This window comes from Accipiter gentilis, chromosome 29, assembly GCF_929443795.1.
Source record: "Accipiter gentilis chromosome 29, bAccGen1.1, whole genome shotgun sequence".
NCBI lineage: Eukaryota > Metazoa > Chordata > Aves > Accipitriformes > Accipitridae > Astur > Astur gentilis.
This window is the reverse complement of record NC_064908.1, coordinates 15,559,165-15,577,392: the sequence shown is the minus strand read 5'-3', so window position 1 is coordinate 15,577,392 and position 18,228 is coordinate 15,559,165. Positions and strand designations below refer to the sequence as shown.

Below are 18,228 nucleotides of genomic sequence, written 5' to 3'. Positions count from 1 at the left end.
TCCCTAAAAAGCCCACAACCCTTCCACCAGGCACCACAGCCAAGTGCTCTCTGTCACTGCCTGTGGATCTTCTGAACTGGGGACTCTTCTGTCAGGGGTCTCAAACCAGCACCTTTTAAAATGCTACATTCGTGTAAATAAGTTGGGTTTTTTAAGAACAAATTAGTTGAACCTATTCTATGAAGTTATTTCATTTGTTTTTGCTCCTGTTCATTTATTCCAATCTGCTGCACCTTCCCTTGGAGAGGTTATTAAATGCTCTGCTAATGGCCGCCAGCACTCATTTAATTCTTCTTAATGAATGTATGAGTGAGTAGCGGAAGCTATTATGTAGGGCTTAATAAAGGGCGGGAAGGAATTTCCTAAAATTTATTGCCACAGGCTGCTGCTTTAAGATAAAATAAATGGTAATTGCTTGGAACAGGAAAGAGGAGGATGATAAAATGTCCCTAGACATGAGGTAAAAAAAATACCAAGTGCTATGAACCAAAATCTCAAAGCCCAAAGGATTGCAAAAGCAAGATGGCCTCCTCCCGGCTTTTAGCTTTTTGTAATCCTTAAGACGTTTGCTTTGAACACGGATGCTGAATGATGAACTCGATCTCAGCTGGAAGGATTATTTTACAACACTAGAAAGACAACCGTTCATATAAAAAAAAAGTGGCATTAATTCAGACAGCATCTTATGAAAATATTATTTGCAGGAAAGGGACAACATGGAAACAATGGAAGGACAATGTTTCTGGACTATTGAGTCCAGCAATACAATCTTTCCTAAAGTACAGGGTTTACAGTATGAAGGAGACACATAACATTTTGCTACAATTATGTTTCTTCTTTCCCGTTACTGTTTTGGTCAGGGCACATGGAAGAAGGGAAATTGCCAAGAGGTGGACCTGTGCATTGTTTCTTCAATTTCTGCTACTGTTTGTTAAAATAAATAAAAATCAGCAGGCTTAATAAGAAAGAAAGTGTCTGAACTGGCAGTCGTAAGTGTCTGTCCTGCACCAAAGTGCTGCAATCACACCGCCAGACTCCCAGCAAGCTCCAGGTCAGACCTCAACAGCTGGCGAGAACAAAGTGGAAATCAAAGACCCATCCCATGTAATCGCAATCTAAGAGAAAAATACAGGTTTTCAAAACAAAGCTTTTTATTATAACGTGGAACAGTCTTCTGTCCACATAGTCCTTCAGGCTTCACTCAGACAGTATGATCCAGTCATACAGATGAGTTTGAGTAAAAACTTTGATCAGTCTCATCAAGAAAGCTGAAAAGCAAGTTTCCCAAGAACAGGCCAGGTCTGATTTTTTGTTTCCACTAAGCAGTTGGAGGTAATATTTTGCACATTAGAGACTGCCAAAGTATTCGCTAAAATCAGACTATTCACAAATTACATGAACTGGTATGTTTAATTAAAGAAGCAGCAATCTGAGATTGCAACACTCTTGTGATTAAAGCAATAGCTCAAGAGTTAAGAGGCTGCAGTGGGAGAGGAAAGCAGGGATGTCTACACGTCAACTTATCTGAGTGCCACCGGTGTTGCAAGTACAGCTGCCCCGAAAAGGACACCGCCAGTCTCTAAGCACCATCTTCCCAAAACGCAGCAGGAAGGAACAACTACGCAGAACTATAGAAAGAAGATGTCAAAATAGCAAATTGCGTGGGCAAGCATCTATTTCCCTTTACATAAAGGGGCAGAAAGAAAGAATAAGATTTTCAATAGCAAGCTAATACATCCATGAGCTTAAAAGTTGACCCAAGAAGAAAAACAAGATTAGGTTTGCTCCTATTTGCTGCCTAGGGCAGACAAAGCCCCTCTTTGAAAACCACCATTTTTTTATGCCAGCTTTGACCATCTTAAAACCAGAAAAAAAGAGGATAAAATCCATTTTTTCTTTTTTAAATCCTTGGCAGGTCACCTGCAAGTGTAGGCCAACAGCTTTTCTAGCAGGCAGTAAGAAGTTATGATTTTCTTTTCTGAACAAGGATTTCAGTTCCTTCAACTCAACAGCAGGATTTTCATAGTCCAACAGAATACAAAGCAATCAGCCAACCTGCAAAAGCATCCAATTTGAAGATGGACAGTTGCTTCTCCAAGAGAAAAAGCAACAATTTGGTTGAGAGAAAAAAAACAAAAACAAAACAAAAAATCCACTTTAGCACACTGGAAAACAAAGGATGAGCAGCTACAAGATGAGTGTGAAATGTCAGGGGACATACTACACAAATTTGCAAAGGATAGATGGCTATTGGATAGGCATCTGCTAGAGAGCGTTATACAAGAAGAGTTTAATCTTCCCCCACCCCAATGAAAAATCAAAGCAAAATGAATGTGCACAGCATTTTGTGTATCAGCACAATTACCTGTACAAAAGGCAGTACTTCTAATTTAAACCAGCAAACACAAATTATCCCATCCCAGAGTACCTTCAGGCACTTCCACCCTTTTCTCAACCCTTCAACGCTCCTACGAAGAAGTCTCATTACCTACTTACATGGGCTTATAGAGCAAGAAGTTACAGCTTTATGATGATAAAGAACATAAAGACAAAGGATCTGGTTTTTGACTTACAAAGAAACCAAGCAGATACTTGTTAACTACGTGTGATGTGCAATGCTGTTCCCTGCGACAAGACAGAACACAGCATTTCATTTGCCTCGGCACTGGCGCATCCCTGGAACCACTACCTGCACAAACCTCAATTACACAGCATGAAAATATACATTTTGCTCATCCAAGGACAATCCCTGCACTGAAGTGAAATGATTGAAAAAAAAAAAAAAAAAAAACCACAAACTCAATTATTCTTTCAAACGTACCACTAGCTGATGCCAGGCAGAAAGAAAAAGCTGGATGTGATAGGCTTTTTTTTTGTTTTATTGGTTTGCTTTTGGTAGCAAGAGTTTTCATTTCTACTGTGTGCAAGTGCTGGATGTGGGAGGAAAAGTGTAGGTGGCATAAGGGAAAGTAGGAACGAAGGTCCTTGTCGCGGTTTATCTGTGGTACACTACATTTCAAAATAACAGGAGCTCTGTCATCCAGGCTGGCTCATAACCGCCCCCGCAGCAGGAAGCGGCAGAAGAACCCGGAGACGCCACGCACATTTCCGTCGTCCTCCTCCCCCCGTCCGCCTTATCTGCTCTTACTTGTGCATCTCATAAAACACCCCCAGGTCAACCGCTGGCAAGGCCAGCTCCTCAAGCCAGACCTTTCAAAATGTTGCAGGTATGATCTGGGGCTAAAAGCAATTCTCTCGCCACAGCAGCAAACCCAGGATGCTCAGATGGATGCATTAGCCTCCAAAATCAAGAGTCAGGATGGGTGATTTGTACTCAAGAGGAGTCGGAGGTGCTGCATCGTGCAAGGGGATGAATACAGGCAGCTGCCAGCACCAGCGTCCCTGGCTCTGGTGGGGCTTCGTTTGGGCAGGACCTGCATTCACACAACTTCGCTAGACAGCTGGCTCCACCGCAATAGCATCAGGTGGTCAGGGTGTAGGTGCACTGACAGAACTTCTTAGCAAAAGCTCGCCCACGGACCTCCTCCCCTTCCACCCTTTTTTGATAGCACTTTGCTTGAAGTATTACATTCAGAGTTTTGGGGGTGGGGGTTAAATGCTTTTTTGATAGGGAGAGAGGAGCAGGCAAAAGTGTCCAACCTACTCTCTTCCAATTTGTTGTAGTCTAAAGAAATCCATTTGTTCAGCTTTGCATTCAGCAGCATTGTGATAATAATTTTAATTGTACTGCATATTTGTATCTATTTTAAATAAATCAGAATTTCTTTACGAGTCAGAAATGCAGCCTACAATTACCTTTTCAATGCATCTCCTCTTAAGCAAGCCCTTACTCTCCAAAGGAGACTGCAGAGCTCTCATGGACTCATCCCTTGTGTATGCTGCACAAATGGCTACAGACACAACCACAGTACATACCAAAGCAAGGACAGAGAGAACTCAAATCCAAGCGTGATTGTGTAAGACTGTAGTAAAGAGGTCTCCAAGGTAGAGGAGAGCACCTTTACTTGCATGGTGTTAATTTTACTTCTAAAATTTTTAGAAGTTGTACATTTTTAAAATTCAGCTGCTAGCAATTCCAATTTGAGAATCATAAAAAGTACTATATTAATAATTGAAATGTAAAATGCCTGTCTGATTCGCTCCAGTCCTTAGTCTTCCTCCCCAAAGGGCTTGATTTGCCTTAGGGGAGCATTTCACAAGCAGCACATCAACCTTCTGAAATACAACTTCAGCAGATGAAAGCCTCATAACCACAAAAGAGCTGCTGTCCTTCTAATTCTGGAATTTAAAAAGCGGTGACATCCACAGAGGTATTTAAACTAATTTAAAGGTAGAACAGCCAAAATATTTCAGCCCAGCCAAGCACTTCAGATACCACACGGTATAGTTATTTCAGATGCGGCTCACCAGCAATCTCCCCATTTCAGCCACAACATCCACCCTTTATCAACCAGCAGACAGTGTCCCGCCATCACTACTGTGACTCACCGAGTCTACGGTGACGAGGCACCCTCAACACCGGGTGATTCAAGACTATCTGGTGGCCATGAAATGCATCTCATACCAGGGGCTCCAGATCACCAGGTTCTGAAGCCTAGCTAAAGCCCACCACTTCCTAATTTGGAAACGCTGCAGATGAGGGTGAGCTCTGAGCTGGAAAGCATCTCCTCTGCTCGTGTCTGCCTCTTTCACCTTGATGTTTTTAATGCCTCTGTAGTTACACAGGATTAAATGATGTGAACGTGGCCAATACATTGTTAACATTCACTATTCTGGGGAAAAGTTATCAAATTAGAACAAAACCACCTCACTGGATTTGTGCTACTTATGCCGACGGATGGAATGCAAATATTTCATGTTAATATTTTGCAGTTCTTTGAATCCTCACCTGATACTAAATGCAGCATTGATCACTATTTTCATTTAATGTTCTTCAAATCCTGTGTTTTTACCACGATTACAAAGCCACGCTACTGCTCAGTGAAGTTTGCAATTACTCTCAGGAGAGGTCTGCTTATCAACATTGTGGCAGGTCTTCAATGAAATGTCATGAGGTACCTTTGCTTTGCAGAGGCAAAACTGCAGTAAATTAAATGAGTATATTAGCATTTAAAGCTAGTATTTGCCTCCAAAAATCCAACCTTTATTATTCTAATTCATCCTTTCACTTGGCTCAGAATATTACCTACTTAAGACCAGTAACAGCTTTTAGGATTTGGCCTTCTCCAGACCCATCGCTGCAGCAGTTCCAGAATGAACTCCTAGAATATGTCTGCAAGTTGTACTTAGTGAGCAGTACAAAACACGCAATGCATCTGGTGGTGTACTTGTCATACAAAGCCTTGCTGTATACCCACTCTCTAGCAAGAGCAAGGTAAAAAGCACCCGTAATTCTTGCAGTGAGGTGTAATTAGACTGAAGTTTCCCCAACAGGTTTTTTTCCTAATGATATGGAATGTGAAAGGTTGAGCAACACTTACACTGTCTTACGTGATCACCTCATAACAATAATTACTACTTAATACCCGAAACATGATAGCACCTTGACATCCAAACCTCTGTGTGGGAGGCACTATTTAGACATAACAGACAAGCCACAGAACCCAAAGAAATTGCAGCTTCTATATGAACATCAACAGTATCAAATGATGGGAACAGCTTCATCTTCCTTCCAGTTAATTTCCAGTAAAGGACATCTATTTTGCATTAAATGGCTGCACATTTGGGAAAAAATGTATATAGCAAACACATTTAGTGCAATCCATCAATAGTCTTAAAAGAAGTAAAGGTTTGATTGCAGAGAATTTCAAATGCATCATCTTATCCATCAAGTTAAATATATTTAAGAAGAAATAACAGCTTGGCATTAATTCAAAATTTTTCATTTGAGCTTTCCTAAGTTATTTGCAAACATTAGGTGTAGCCAGACAACAATAGCTCTAATAGCTGTTCCAGTAATTCTGGCTAAACTAGAATGTACCTTTTAAACGAACATTATGTGTTGTCAGATTTACAGAGGATATGAAGAGAGCTTAGACCTAATAAAAATAATAAAAACCCATTCAAGCATACATATTTATAGCTTAAACTATTTTGCTAGATGCACTAAATCTTCTTCATTATTATAAAGTTCTCCCACCCAAAAGAGATTTGAGTAAAATAGAGTATTACTAGATTACAGCTTCGCTTTTGTTAGCATTGTTATGACTTCATAAAAGTTTAACTCCACAATTAGCTTTGTGATAGCAATTCTGACATTCAGACAACACCAACTGTGTAAATAGCTGTAACAGGCTGAACATTGTTTTCAGTTATTCCCTGAGCATCCTTGCCAGGAAAATCTCACATGTTTAGAAATGCTGGACGCAATGCTACAAGAGGATTTACAGAATCAATTTCTATACTGAGAGAACCACTCAATTTAATATATAAAAAAAAATGTATATAATTTTAAAAAGTCAGTGTGGCATAACAAAAGAGGTAGGGGGATGAGATCAAATGCAGAAGACCGCAATAAGTGAAAAGAAATACAGCACTGCAAACTAGTTCTGTTGTTTTAAAAAATAAAGAATGGGCTTGAAATGGAGCTTGAGGAGGTGAGGGAGAAAGATTTTCCCATTAACAGCAAAAGCAAACATCACCTACCAACCTTTTTTTCATCAGCAAGCAAGCACAGAAAGATTATAGGCTCTAAAAGTAACTAAAAAGACTTGACAGCCACTATTCCTAAAATTCACGGTTGTCACTTCTGACCCTGGTTCTTGCTATTAGCTTTTGCTCATTTCCAAGACACTTCTTACTGCAGGGTGTTTGTTTTAACCAGAGCAAGTTATTAAAAAGATTCAAAGAAGACACCTGGTGGCCAATGCATCAAATGACAGTTTAATTTTCTTGAGGTTTATTATAAAGGTATCACAAAAATCCAAGCAAAAATGAGTTTACTGCCTAACAGCCCTGTTGATAAGCCACGGTGGTCATGTCAGAAACTGAGAACTCAGGAACAGCCCTTCACCAGTTACATTAAATGAGAGAGCACCTAAAAAGCAGCCTTTGAAATTGGGCAACTTGAACACAAATGTAATAGCAAACATTTCCTGAAAGCCCAAACAATTTCCTATTTAAAGTTTCCATGTCCTTATCCCACTACCACTCACACATTCAGCCTCTGGAAAAACAACATTCTTTACTCTGGGGACACACACCAGAAAAAAGAAAAAAAAAAAGCCGTCATTTACACCAAGCATGTATTGGCAGCTGATCAGATCATTGGATTCGCTGCAACAACCAGATGGAGTCGTGTGTGTTTGTTTGTTTAGTAAACTCTGGATGCATAGAGTAAATGAAATTTCCTCCTAGACAGTGTCAGTGTGATGGGAACACATGCCCAGGTCACTCTGTACTTCAACAGCAATGGACATGGGACAAGGAACAAACAGCAAGTCACCAAAGGGTGGAATCCTGTACTTCAGCAAGCTTTGCCATCCCAAACCCCAGGCATTTAACCGGCAGCAGAATAGGTAATTCCATATTGTCTTCATCACACATTATTCCCAGCTTCCAAGTCCACCGTTCCCTCTTTCCTGTAAATATGGAGTGCAAACCACAGCAGAATAATGTTCAGCGTTTTACTATTTTATGAGCTTTAAGGAGAGACTGGACCAGACAGAATGTGCTACTGGTCAGATGGCACTTCAAAGGATTAGCTTACAGAGGGGCAGACTGGACACAACTCAGGCCGTGGAAAGGCATATGAGAAGTACTGAGTTGATATGGTAGGAATAAGGTAGGAACTGAAGTCAGTCCTAAAGATAAATGCACTAAAATGCCTTAGAAAAGCGGCACTAATGGCTAAGAAGCTTCTCAAGGCAGGCAACGTCTAGCAATATTGATTCTTTAATACATACAATGAAACCAAAGTCTTAATGATTAATAATCTGTTGTGAAATTCTATTCATTAGGTAAAAACAGAGCACAGAGATGACACAACATAAATCAGGCAGTCTCCTCACTCATGAAAGAATGATGATCTTGCTTGCGGCTGTGTAAATTAGCAGCAATCACTCTGCGAAAAAGCAAGCTCACGCTTTTCACAACCTAACCGGTAACATCAAGGAAGAAATGCTGGGAAAGAACAAAAAAAAACCCAAATCTAACTTCAAGCCTAACTTCAGTAAGTTTTTTAGGCAAAAACTAAAGCAACCTGATACTCAGGACACGCCCCATTATTACAATGACACATGGAAAGGGACTCCTCCCAGAGCATAAAACACAATTTTAGTAGATTTGTATCAAATTTTGCCATCAGGGCGGTGCAACTTCCAGACATTTCACAAAAAGTTATGCTTAATATCTGAGCACAGAACTGGGATTAAAAGTGCAAGTTTAAAGAAAGGACAAAGTTAAGAACGAAGGAAAGACATTGTCTTAGGCAGTTTTACTTACTAAAATTGTCTGGATGTTCATTACCCTTTTTGTCCAAGATTCCTCTTTAAACTGATAAAATGGATACTCTGGTAAGCAGATTAATAACCTCTACAGGTTGTTTAGACTGATCTTCAATCAGTATAGAGCAAGATAAGAGCTGACTGATAAGACAGTCAACAAAAGCAAAGCAACAAGAGTCCCTCTTGCTTCTGCTGAAACTGCTCTGCATGTTCCTACAGTAATGGACTCCTGCGATTCACAACAGACCTTTTTATAAGGAGACTTACTACTTCTCACAAGAATGGCACAGTACATCTGAAATTACAAAAGACTGCTGGATGTAGACACTAGCGCTCTTTATACGGCTATCAACAGACATTGCAGATAGAAGGCAGCCGCATCCCCCTGCCAAAAAAAAAAAAAAAAAAAAAAGGGGAAAGCAAAGTCCATCTGTAACAATAACTCCAGGAGGACAGTAATTTTTCTTAACGCTTCCTTCAGTCTGCATGAATGCAAATCAGAGCATTTTATATTGCTGAAAGAGATGATGTCTATAACATAGCGAATGTCCACTCCCACACAGTACCACAAAATACATGTTTTAAACCTTATGGTGTGGATCAAGTACACCGATGGAGCTGCAGTAATGTTCTGGGAAATCTGGGGATGCTAAAATACTCCAAACGGGGACCAAGGCTTAAGGCAGCGCACTATGAAGCGCTACTGAACACACCACTGGTATCAGCTGGATGTTAGGAGCTGGTTTAACTACTGCAGCCACGCATTCAGACTGCCTGGTATCAGTTAACAGCATTCCTTACCTGACACCTTGCCGAGACACTGGTCACAGTTGTATCCACATGAGTAAATACAGCACAACTGCCCAGGACTGACAATACTCACCCATGCTTTATCACAGTTCCTATAAGCACAGCTGGAAACACAACCCTATTGTTCCAAGACACAACACAACAGCATCCCCACCCTAAAACGACAACCAACAGGACAAGACTTTCCAAGGCCATTTTCACCTTTCTGCACCCTCATGATTTGCCACAAGCCACAGAGCCTGTCGCAGAGAGCACCAGGGATGAAACTCAGGATTCCCAACTCTCAGCAATGGGACTATGTCAACTCCTCACTTTCAAGCTTAAGATTTAAACTCTTCAATTTAAAATACTGCAAGTTTGTTGGTAAATGTTGAAGTGTGCTGAATGAGATGATTGCTTACAAGCGATGATTTCTATTCTACTATGCTGCAGCTTTCTCTTGCCTCCCTGTCCTGATCTTCGAACATAGCCTTCCTATTAAAATTTGTAAATAAGAATGCAGAACCAGCACAATCTATTAATGAAAGTCTGGCATACGAGCAACCACTACCTATTCATCATGAAGGAGATGAACTGCTTAAACGTGGCAAGTTAGCAAAGATTAGTCAGTGCACAAAACAGAACTGCTTTTGCTCAGGAAAAGGATTAGCCTTTCCCCATCATCATCACCTTCCATCTCAGTGTGTAGAAAAGCAGTTTAGCAAGTCTTGGGTCTCTCTCTTAACACATTCCAATCCTAGATCAAGTTTTGTGGAGGAGCTTCTTAGCAAAACCTACCGGCATTTGATAATCAGAGCAGGAAAAAAAAAAATATAGCAAGAGCTTTTTATGATGAAAGGGGATATAGTGAGAGGCAGTGAACAAATCTGCATTAGCTGTGCAGCAGATGTCAGCATTAACCAGACTAATACTGAAGCACATCGAAGTTGGATACATAAGCAATGATCTCAAAAGCTGGGGATAAGTCTCTCCTAATAGAGATGGAAATTAAAGTTTGGGAGCTGCCAAATCTCCAACCTAACAATGAAGAAAGTTTTGTCAGTTCAGAATGCGGACCTGAGATACTGAAGGCAAGCCCTAAATAATGGACTCCTATTAGGCTGATGCTAATGATACAATTTTAGGCGAGCGGTCTAAAGTGGAATCAGGAATAGTAAAGCAGTTTCTTTCAAGTCTCAGGTTTTGTAGATGTTGAAGCAGAGATGGAGTATAAAAATGCCCTAAGGAGCAATGGAAAGAGACAAATGCAGGGTTTGTAACTACATGGGTTTAAAGAAACAGAGTTCTAGTATGGAAGGAATCTCATTTAAATCATTTCCATGTATGGGCAATTGACTATCTAATAAATGTATATTGCATATAAAGAAGATATATTGAGCTTACCCGTAGGATTGAGGATAATGAGTACAAAATCATACATTATTGCTTGATCACAACCTGCTCTGGACCACCCAGCTGGTAAAAGTATATTCCAAAGCCATAGAGTTATTAAACATTTTACTCACAACAAAGAAATAAATAAAACTTCTTGGAATTACACATTTTCCCATATGGTATGAAAATGATTGGCATTTCATAAAAATAAGAAACACCAATATAATTATAACAGTGTATATTGTAGTATATATTCATATATGCTGGTCAATCACTAGGTCCTGAGGAAGGAACCAATTATAAAGTCATTTACTCATTTTCACAATCCAAACAGTTGAAACATGAAATTTAACAGCATAAAACAAGATAGATTATTAAACCTAAAGACTCTTAAAAATCAATTTTTAATCAATAATATAGGAAAATATACTTTTAATTTTTTTTTAATCTAATAGCAGGCATAGGGCATGTCTCCAACTGGCAGCTGTGGCAAGCTTATGGTATGGATCTGTTTTGTACAATTACTTCCTAATTAAAGCACTAAAACTCTCAGCACCTTTGTAAGAAAAAAAGTTCAGATCCAATATGAAAGGGACTACAGTCAGATGACTTCAGCCATGTTCAGCACTAAAGGTATAAGAAAAATGGACCCAGTTCCTGGAGTTTCTCTCTCTTTACGGTAAGGTAAACAGCTCATTTAAGCTTCCCTATCCTTTCTCTGCTGGAAGAGAAACTATCAGAAAGACCACATTTTATCACTACAAGAGACTAAGAAAAGAACATTCTTGTGCAAGTGCTTTATCAACTATATCCTAAAGATACTTAAAATTAAGTTCAAAGCTGAACAACTATCACTCCCTGGCAGAGTAAAGGTATAACACAGATTCAAAAAGGAAGTTCCTTCTCTTTCTACCAAATTTAGAGTCAGCCATATGTGTATTACTTTGCAGAACGCCTCAAACACAAAACAATGAAAAATTTGTAAGACCAGGTTGATATTTATCAGTGATCCATTACATGTAATGAGAAGCAGCACATAAGAAAGTCTCATACTCAAAACCTCTTCAGAAGGTTTCTTCTTCCTCCCAAATCAATTATTTCTCTGACTGCCACTGCAAAACTGGGATCAATTACAGTACATCAAACCGTAGCATCATCTGAAAGACCTATATTTCAAGATGTTATTTACCATAATTTTGCATTATTAAATCCAAAAATCACACTCAAGTTCCCACCAACGTGCCCATGGAAAGATGGTCCCCGTTCCCAGTCACTGTCACAATTTACACAGCAAACAGCACATATAAAACTCAACCCTTCGGGCTCACAAAAGTGGAGACACCACTCAAGATTTCACCCCTCATAACACTGCTCTGCTGCTGACCAAGCAGCATCACAAGAGTCAATTGCACAGTAAATGGAGTTCAAAGCTGTGGACCAAATCCACCGCCTCGCTAAAGAGTTATCCTAGCATCTCTTCACCTCAGCATCACAGGTCTAATGCTTAGAATTCTGGGGTTTTTTTAAGCCTTCAGGTGCTGCTTTTGCTTGGAGATACTGTTCTACCAAGATGCTTCAGGGAAGCTGCTCATCATTCAGCACAGCAACACCTACCCAAAACAGTTAGAGAAGGTGTGGTGTTTGCGGATCGCTCCAGTTAACTACTGCCAACTCCAGGATCAGAGTCGAGCCCTGTGGGAATACGCCTTTCTTTTCAGAAGTTCAAGTTCTGCTGAGATTAACGTTCTGGAAAAGCACAAGATACACTAGCGTGCAAACTTCAAAATGCATTGACAAAGTCTTTCCCGTTAACTGTCTACTGACTACGGCTTTTCTCTCAGTTGGGTATTCCCAAAAAGCAGTAACTACAGACTCGTTTCTCAGCCGAGAAAAGCACAGGGGAACAGGCAAACATTGCCTTTATACTTTCTCTCAATTTCAAGCTCACAAGCAATCCAAGAGATGGAGTAATCTGCATCAAGATGAAATCTGTAAAATCCCGTCAAGGGCTACGCCGCTGCCCAGGGTAACCACATCAGCATGAATCCCAGCTTGTAAAACATCCTTAGTGGAGAAAGCAGAAGCACAAAGAAAGAAGCCCAAAACTTGCCCATAGATTATTTTTCCCCCCTTTACGCACTCCTCAATTGTCAACTCATGACAAAATTTAGAGCCTTTCTGCATTATTCTCACAGAACATTTGACCACCAGCAGAGCCGATTTCTGGCCAGTTGCCTCCTTGCTTTTCAGAACCCTCTCGATGCATTGCTTTGAGTGCTACGGAGAGTGCGACAACTGAGAAATGGAATTTCTTCCCTGAAAGTTATTTTGCCTTACACTGTTAGTATCCGATAATATTCACTAACCCTTTCAGCTAAGATTCAATACCACTGAAGCAATGAAGATTTTCAGTGCTCTGAAAATCCCTGCTAAGTATCTGCTGAATCAGCCTCAGTAGAACTTAGCAGGTAGTTGTCCCACTGGAAAAGGGTCATGAAACAGCTTTACAAAAAACACAACCATAACAGGAGAGCCATGCTACTACCAACTCCACTTTTTTGTTTTGTTTTGTTTTCTCATGGGTTTTAATATACAAGAACTTCAAACAAGTACCTTCAAGAGTTTGACTATCCCTAGGGGTCTGCTTTAAGCAGCCCACCCTGGAATTTCTCCTTAAGCATTTCTTAGTTATGAAAAGCAAGAAACATGATTTTCCTGGGACAAACCAGTTCCCACAGTATGACAGAGAAATCAGATACAGTGTTTGGCATTTAGAAGAAACTGTGTAATGAAAGTACTGAAAGACAAACATGCAAAAAATTAAGCCCTGAAAAAAACACCAATCTATTTTTATGAACTACATACAGCCTATGGCACCATATCTGAATAGGACTGAAAACATTAAATACCATTCTGCCCATTAATTATAAAGTATATTAGACTACATATTTTAAAGACAAATTATCAATTAAAAAAAGACGGAAATTAAGAACCTTCTAAAATGAACTTTGTTCCTTCTGTATTTTTCCAGATATTTTAAGATAGCATTTTTCAGGATAGGAGCAGCCCAAACTCAAAACAGAGCTGAACAACAAACAATGGTGTTACAACCTTCCACTGTCTGTACTTCGAAGAACCATTTCATACACTCAAAGGAAGAAACTTTTCCTCATGTGGATAAGCGAGGCTGATCTTTTGCAGTTCTCTTAACAGATGTCCTGGCCTTGATGTCCCCTTTCAAGTTTATTCTTTTCTAAATCAAGACACTGAGGTCTCTTGTGGACATATGGTGTATGGACATTATAGATGCTATTTTTCTTTGCAAATGTGCTAGGATCTTCTGACCTCAGGTCATACTGGCAAGAAGTTACCATCTGCCTATTCCTGTCAAATGATCAAAAAGGAGCGTTTCTGGCTCTTCTGCTACATCAAAACACCAAAGGCAGTTTGAATATTGTACTGCTTGCAGTTAGTGCTCTCACTGCATCTCATCTGACCTTGAAACTCTGTCCAAAGTAGTAAAGGCAGCAACCAAACTGGGGCTGGATGAGTGGGTATATCACAAGGCTGAGAGCGTGGCTTGGAAAAATCCAGCAGCGGGTTTATCCTCAGAGGGCCATGTTAGCCCTTACATTCTCTAACCCTCCCTTAATTACCTTCAATTTCCTCAGTACACAAACATCATATGGGAAATTAAAAGAAATAACATTGATGTAACTCAAAACAGTATTTCGACACAGGAATACATACACAGCATCTCTGTCTGTGTCTTTGCTGAACACTGAACAGGATTTCTTGGGCCCTTCTAGAAATGAAAGGATGACAGAAAGTTTGAAAGCAAAGCCCAGCTAAAACAAAACTGAACCAAAACTTTTCTGCTAACTAGCAGATTGTGTTCTCAGACACAGCAAATATTTCGATTTTTAATTATATGAAGATTATAGATACAGTTTTGTTTTGTTCACAGATAAACTTCCTCAAGAGGACAAAACTGCTGAAGAAGCTTTGTCAAAATCCCATTCTCCAGCCGACGATAGCAGCCAGTAGCATGTCTTCTCAAAGAATACTAGAATTAAAAAAGCATTGTGCAAAAGCAAGGATTACTCCAAAAAGCTTCAGTGGAACAATCTATTTCTGCACCTCACTTTTGTAGAGGTGCCTTCAGATAACAATTTCTTTGGTTTTGTTTTGGTGGTTTTCTTAAAGAAAAAAAAAGCAACATTTTAAACAGTCACTAAACCTACCTCCTAGTCCTACTGAGCTTTTCATCTGGCTTCTTTCCTGAGATTGTCAGTCCCCTCTTAATTTGTGGAAGACCAGCAAGTGACAGGGTTGCTGTACCCCTAACTTGGCCACTTTTAGCCTCTAGGACTTAAATCCACCACAGCACAAGATCAAGGCTTAACCAGCTATGAGAAATCACTAACCAAAAGTGCTGTAAATGCACTAACCAAATTAACAAGAAACTTGTTTTATTCCAACCAGTCGTCACAACAGCAGTATCCACAAACTTTCCAAAAGAAGTCTTTTCCCCCCGCCCAAGTAGCAGAGCCCCTTTCGTAAACTAAAGAACACTTGTTGCTGACATAGCGTCACCATCAGGTGTGCTTGGTCTACACCTATGAAACAGACTACTCGAAAAGGATGAAATACTTTCCCAGACTTTAAACTGAACATATCTAAGGCAGAAATGAGAAATTTGTACAATGTTAAAAAGTTACTTCCTTGTATTTTGTATTTAGCTGTATAATAATCTCTGCCCAGGTTTCAAGCAATCTGACCCAAGTTAAGTATTTTCTTAATAAACAATCACAGAAGATTTGCCTTAAGAATCAAAAGAGAGAAAACACAAGACTTGCATAAAGTACGGTACCTCTGTATCTGCACCATGCCCTTGAATAAATCCCTATTGCAACTAGCTCAGCAAATCAAAATTAAACCAAAAGAAATATCAATAGAAACCTCTTACCGTGTTCGACGAAGACGTTACAGTGCGGGCCCCCATGCCTCGATGACTCCTTCTTCCCTGCTCCTTTGATAAAGTGCAGGGCAGGCAGACTTGGCCTCCTTTGGTCCCCAAGAACTTTTCCAGGCTGCTGCCCCATAAAGTAACTATGGGCAGCCTTTCCCAGGACGAGAAGTTTTTGAAGAAGTCTGTGATCCCTGATCTTCCAGGTTGGGAAGGAGCTGCGAAGGAGAACGTATTTTAGGTGAGCGCGTCGGTTGCACTCACTACACGATAAAGTCACTTGAGGCAAAGAATTAAGACAAGCGCAGATTCCTCCAATGCTTTTGAAGATGGCAACAAGGCTCCTTAGGTGACTTTATGCAAAAAAACAAGTAAAAGTTCCAACTGCTTAGTAATGACCAAGCTCTACCAAAGTTTCAGGTTGCCATATGTAGTGTGTCTTCCACCGGGTAAAGGAGAATTAGTTCATCTCACAAGCAAGAAACCACACGTAGGCTCACCCAGGGCAGGAAACAGCCATTCCCACTGCAACCAGTGTCAAGGTTTCTTTTTTTTCCTCCTTTTCTTTTGCATAGCATTGAGTTAGCAAAGGCCAAAGAGCCACGTATTTGGCTTCAAGTACCGCTGAAGTCTAGCAGGATCAAGCACGCTGAAACCATGTCAGCTCGCAAGGCGAAGGAGAGGCAGCTCTGGGCCTGGCAGGCTCCACACGCTCCTTGGGGCGAGGGAACGGGACCGGGGGGGCTCCTGCAGTCCGGCCTCACAACGCCTCGCCTTCTTCCATCCCAAGCCTCGGGCCGCCCGCACCGCCGCTACCTCTCCCGCACGCCGGCTGAGGCGAAGCGGGCCAGCGGGGCCTGGGGGGCCATGGTGGCGTCGAAGCAACGCTGGGGCCACCGGGCCGGCGCAGGTGGCCGCCCTGCCTCCCGCCTCAGACGGAGCCGGGCGCCGGGGCCGGGGTGCGAGGCCGGGGACGCGCTCCGGGAGGCCGGTTCCTGCACAGCAGCCAGAAGAGGTCAAGCGGGGGTGACCGGGCCGGCTGCATCCCCGCGGGGGAGGCCGGCGGCGGCCAACGGGAGCGGGGCCGAGCCCGGCCCGGCCGCGGCGGAGGGGGCCGGGCTGGGGGCGGCGGGGAGAGGGGGGGGGGGAGAGCCGGTCAGGCCTGGCAGGAGGAGAGGAGGCGAAGGGCCGCAGGGCGGGGGGCACCCCGGGGGCTGCCGCCGGGGGCAGCGAGACTGGCTGGCGGGGAGGGGGAGGGGGGGGGCGGCTGCAGGCGGCGAGGGAGATCCCGGAACCCCCGGCGCGGCGCAGCCCCGTCCCCGGCCGGCGGGGCGGGCGGTCACATCCCCTTCCGGCCCCTCCTCCTCCGCCGCCCCCGCCTCCCGCCCGGCCCGGCCCGGGCCCGGCCGCTGCCCGCTCCCGCTGCCGGGCCCTGCGCCCGCCGCCATGACAGGAACCTGTCGGGAGGGGAAGGGGCGCCCCCGGGGGAAATGGGGCGGGGTGGGGCAGTGAGGGGAGCCGGGGCGATGGGGTCCGTGAGGGAAGTCCCTGAGGAGATGGGGGGGGGGGGGAACGTCTGAGGGGAATGAGGGGCTGAGAAGGGGTTGGGGGGACCGTGAGGAGAATGGGGGGGGGGGGGGGGGGGGGAGGGAGAGGGGAGGCGGGAGGAGGCATCGAGGGGGGAGCTGTGAGGGGAATGGGGGGAGGATGAGGGAACAGGGAGCTGGGGGACATGAAGGTGTCCCCAGGGTGAAGCCATGAGGGAAATGGGCGTGCCGTGAGGGGCTCTGAGGGGAAGATGAGGTGGATGGAGAGGGCACGAAGGGGAAGGTGAGGGAAATTGAAGGGGAGCCGTGAGGGGAGTGGGATGAAGGGGAAGGTGGTGGAAACAGCAGGTGGAAGAGGGATTTTCTAGTGTAACATCACCAGCAAATGCTAGCCAAGGACCCAGAAAGCTCACGTCACATCTCTTACCCCTTTGCAAGGGCCATCTAATTTGCCTTCCCCTAGATCTGACAATGAGCTCGTTGGCCCTCAAGCCAGCTAGAGACCCCCCCTGCACATGGGTGTTGCGGCCCCTGGCCAGCTCGGGACCCTGGATTTCTTGCAGAGATGGAAGGGAAGAAGAGATCCTCACTGGGTCAGCTGTGTGCACAACCATCAGCTTTTCCACAACCAGGGATCAGTCACCCTGCTTGCACAAAGGACTTCAACTGCCTTATTAATACTGTCAGAGCATACACAGAACTTGATACCAAAAACAGCCACAGAGGCCAATGCATGTGACAAATATTTTATTGATCTACTTTCATGCACCATTTGGTACAAAGATTAAGTTAAACGCCCAGATTCTTCAGCCTGCACTGTGGTGCCCTTGTATACGCAGCGCAAGCGTTCCCTGAGCTAAAGAGCACAGACAGTGACGCTGAAGATAGATAGTTTCTTGTACGTTCCCCACTTCACCTTGGGAACAGAAGAGGGTTGAGGCAGCAGCTTGAGGTCACGGCGTTTTGGTCAAAGGTCTGTGGTTGCTCCCACTCAACAACGGGAGAACACACAAATGCAATTTTGTGCAGTAGCCTCCTGGTCAGGGTAACCATCTGGACACAG

General features: G+C 42.9%; 1 protein-coding gene across 3 annotated transcripts in view; it reads right to left on the bottom strand.

Annotated features, from left to right (window-relative positions):
• Positions 1-16,963, bottom strand: part of ABL1 (ABL proto-oncogene 1, non-receptor tyrosine kinase) — an 82,732-nt gene extending 65,769 nt beyond the window's left edge. The window contains exons 1-2 of one of the 3 annotated variants that reach the window (XM_049832348.1): positions 16,119-16,963; positions 15,619-15,836 (exon numbers count right to left, since the gene is read on the bottom strand). In XM_049832348.1, the coding sequence (XP_049688305.1) occupies positions 15,619-15,836; positions 16,119-16,138 (238 nt within the window). In that variant the 5' untranslated portion in view covers positions 16,139-16,963. Of the gene's footprint in view, positions 1-15,618; positions 15,837-16,118 lie in introns of those variants that run through there. The other 2 variants (XM_049832352.1, XM_049832351.1) reach the window with 2 other exon arrangements.
• Between the last annotated feature and the right edge of the window lie 1,265 nt (positions 16,964-18,228).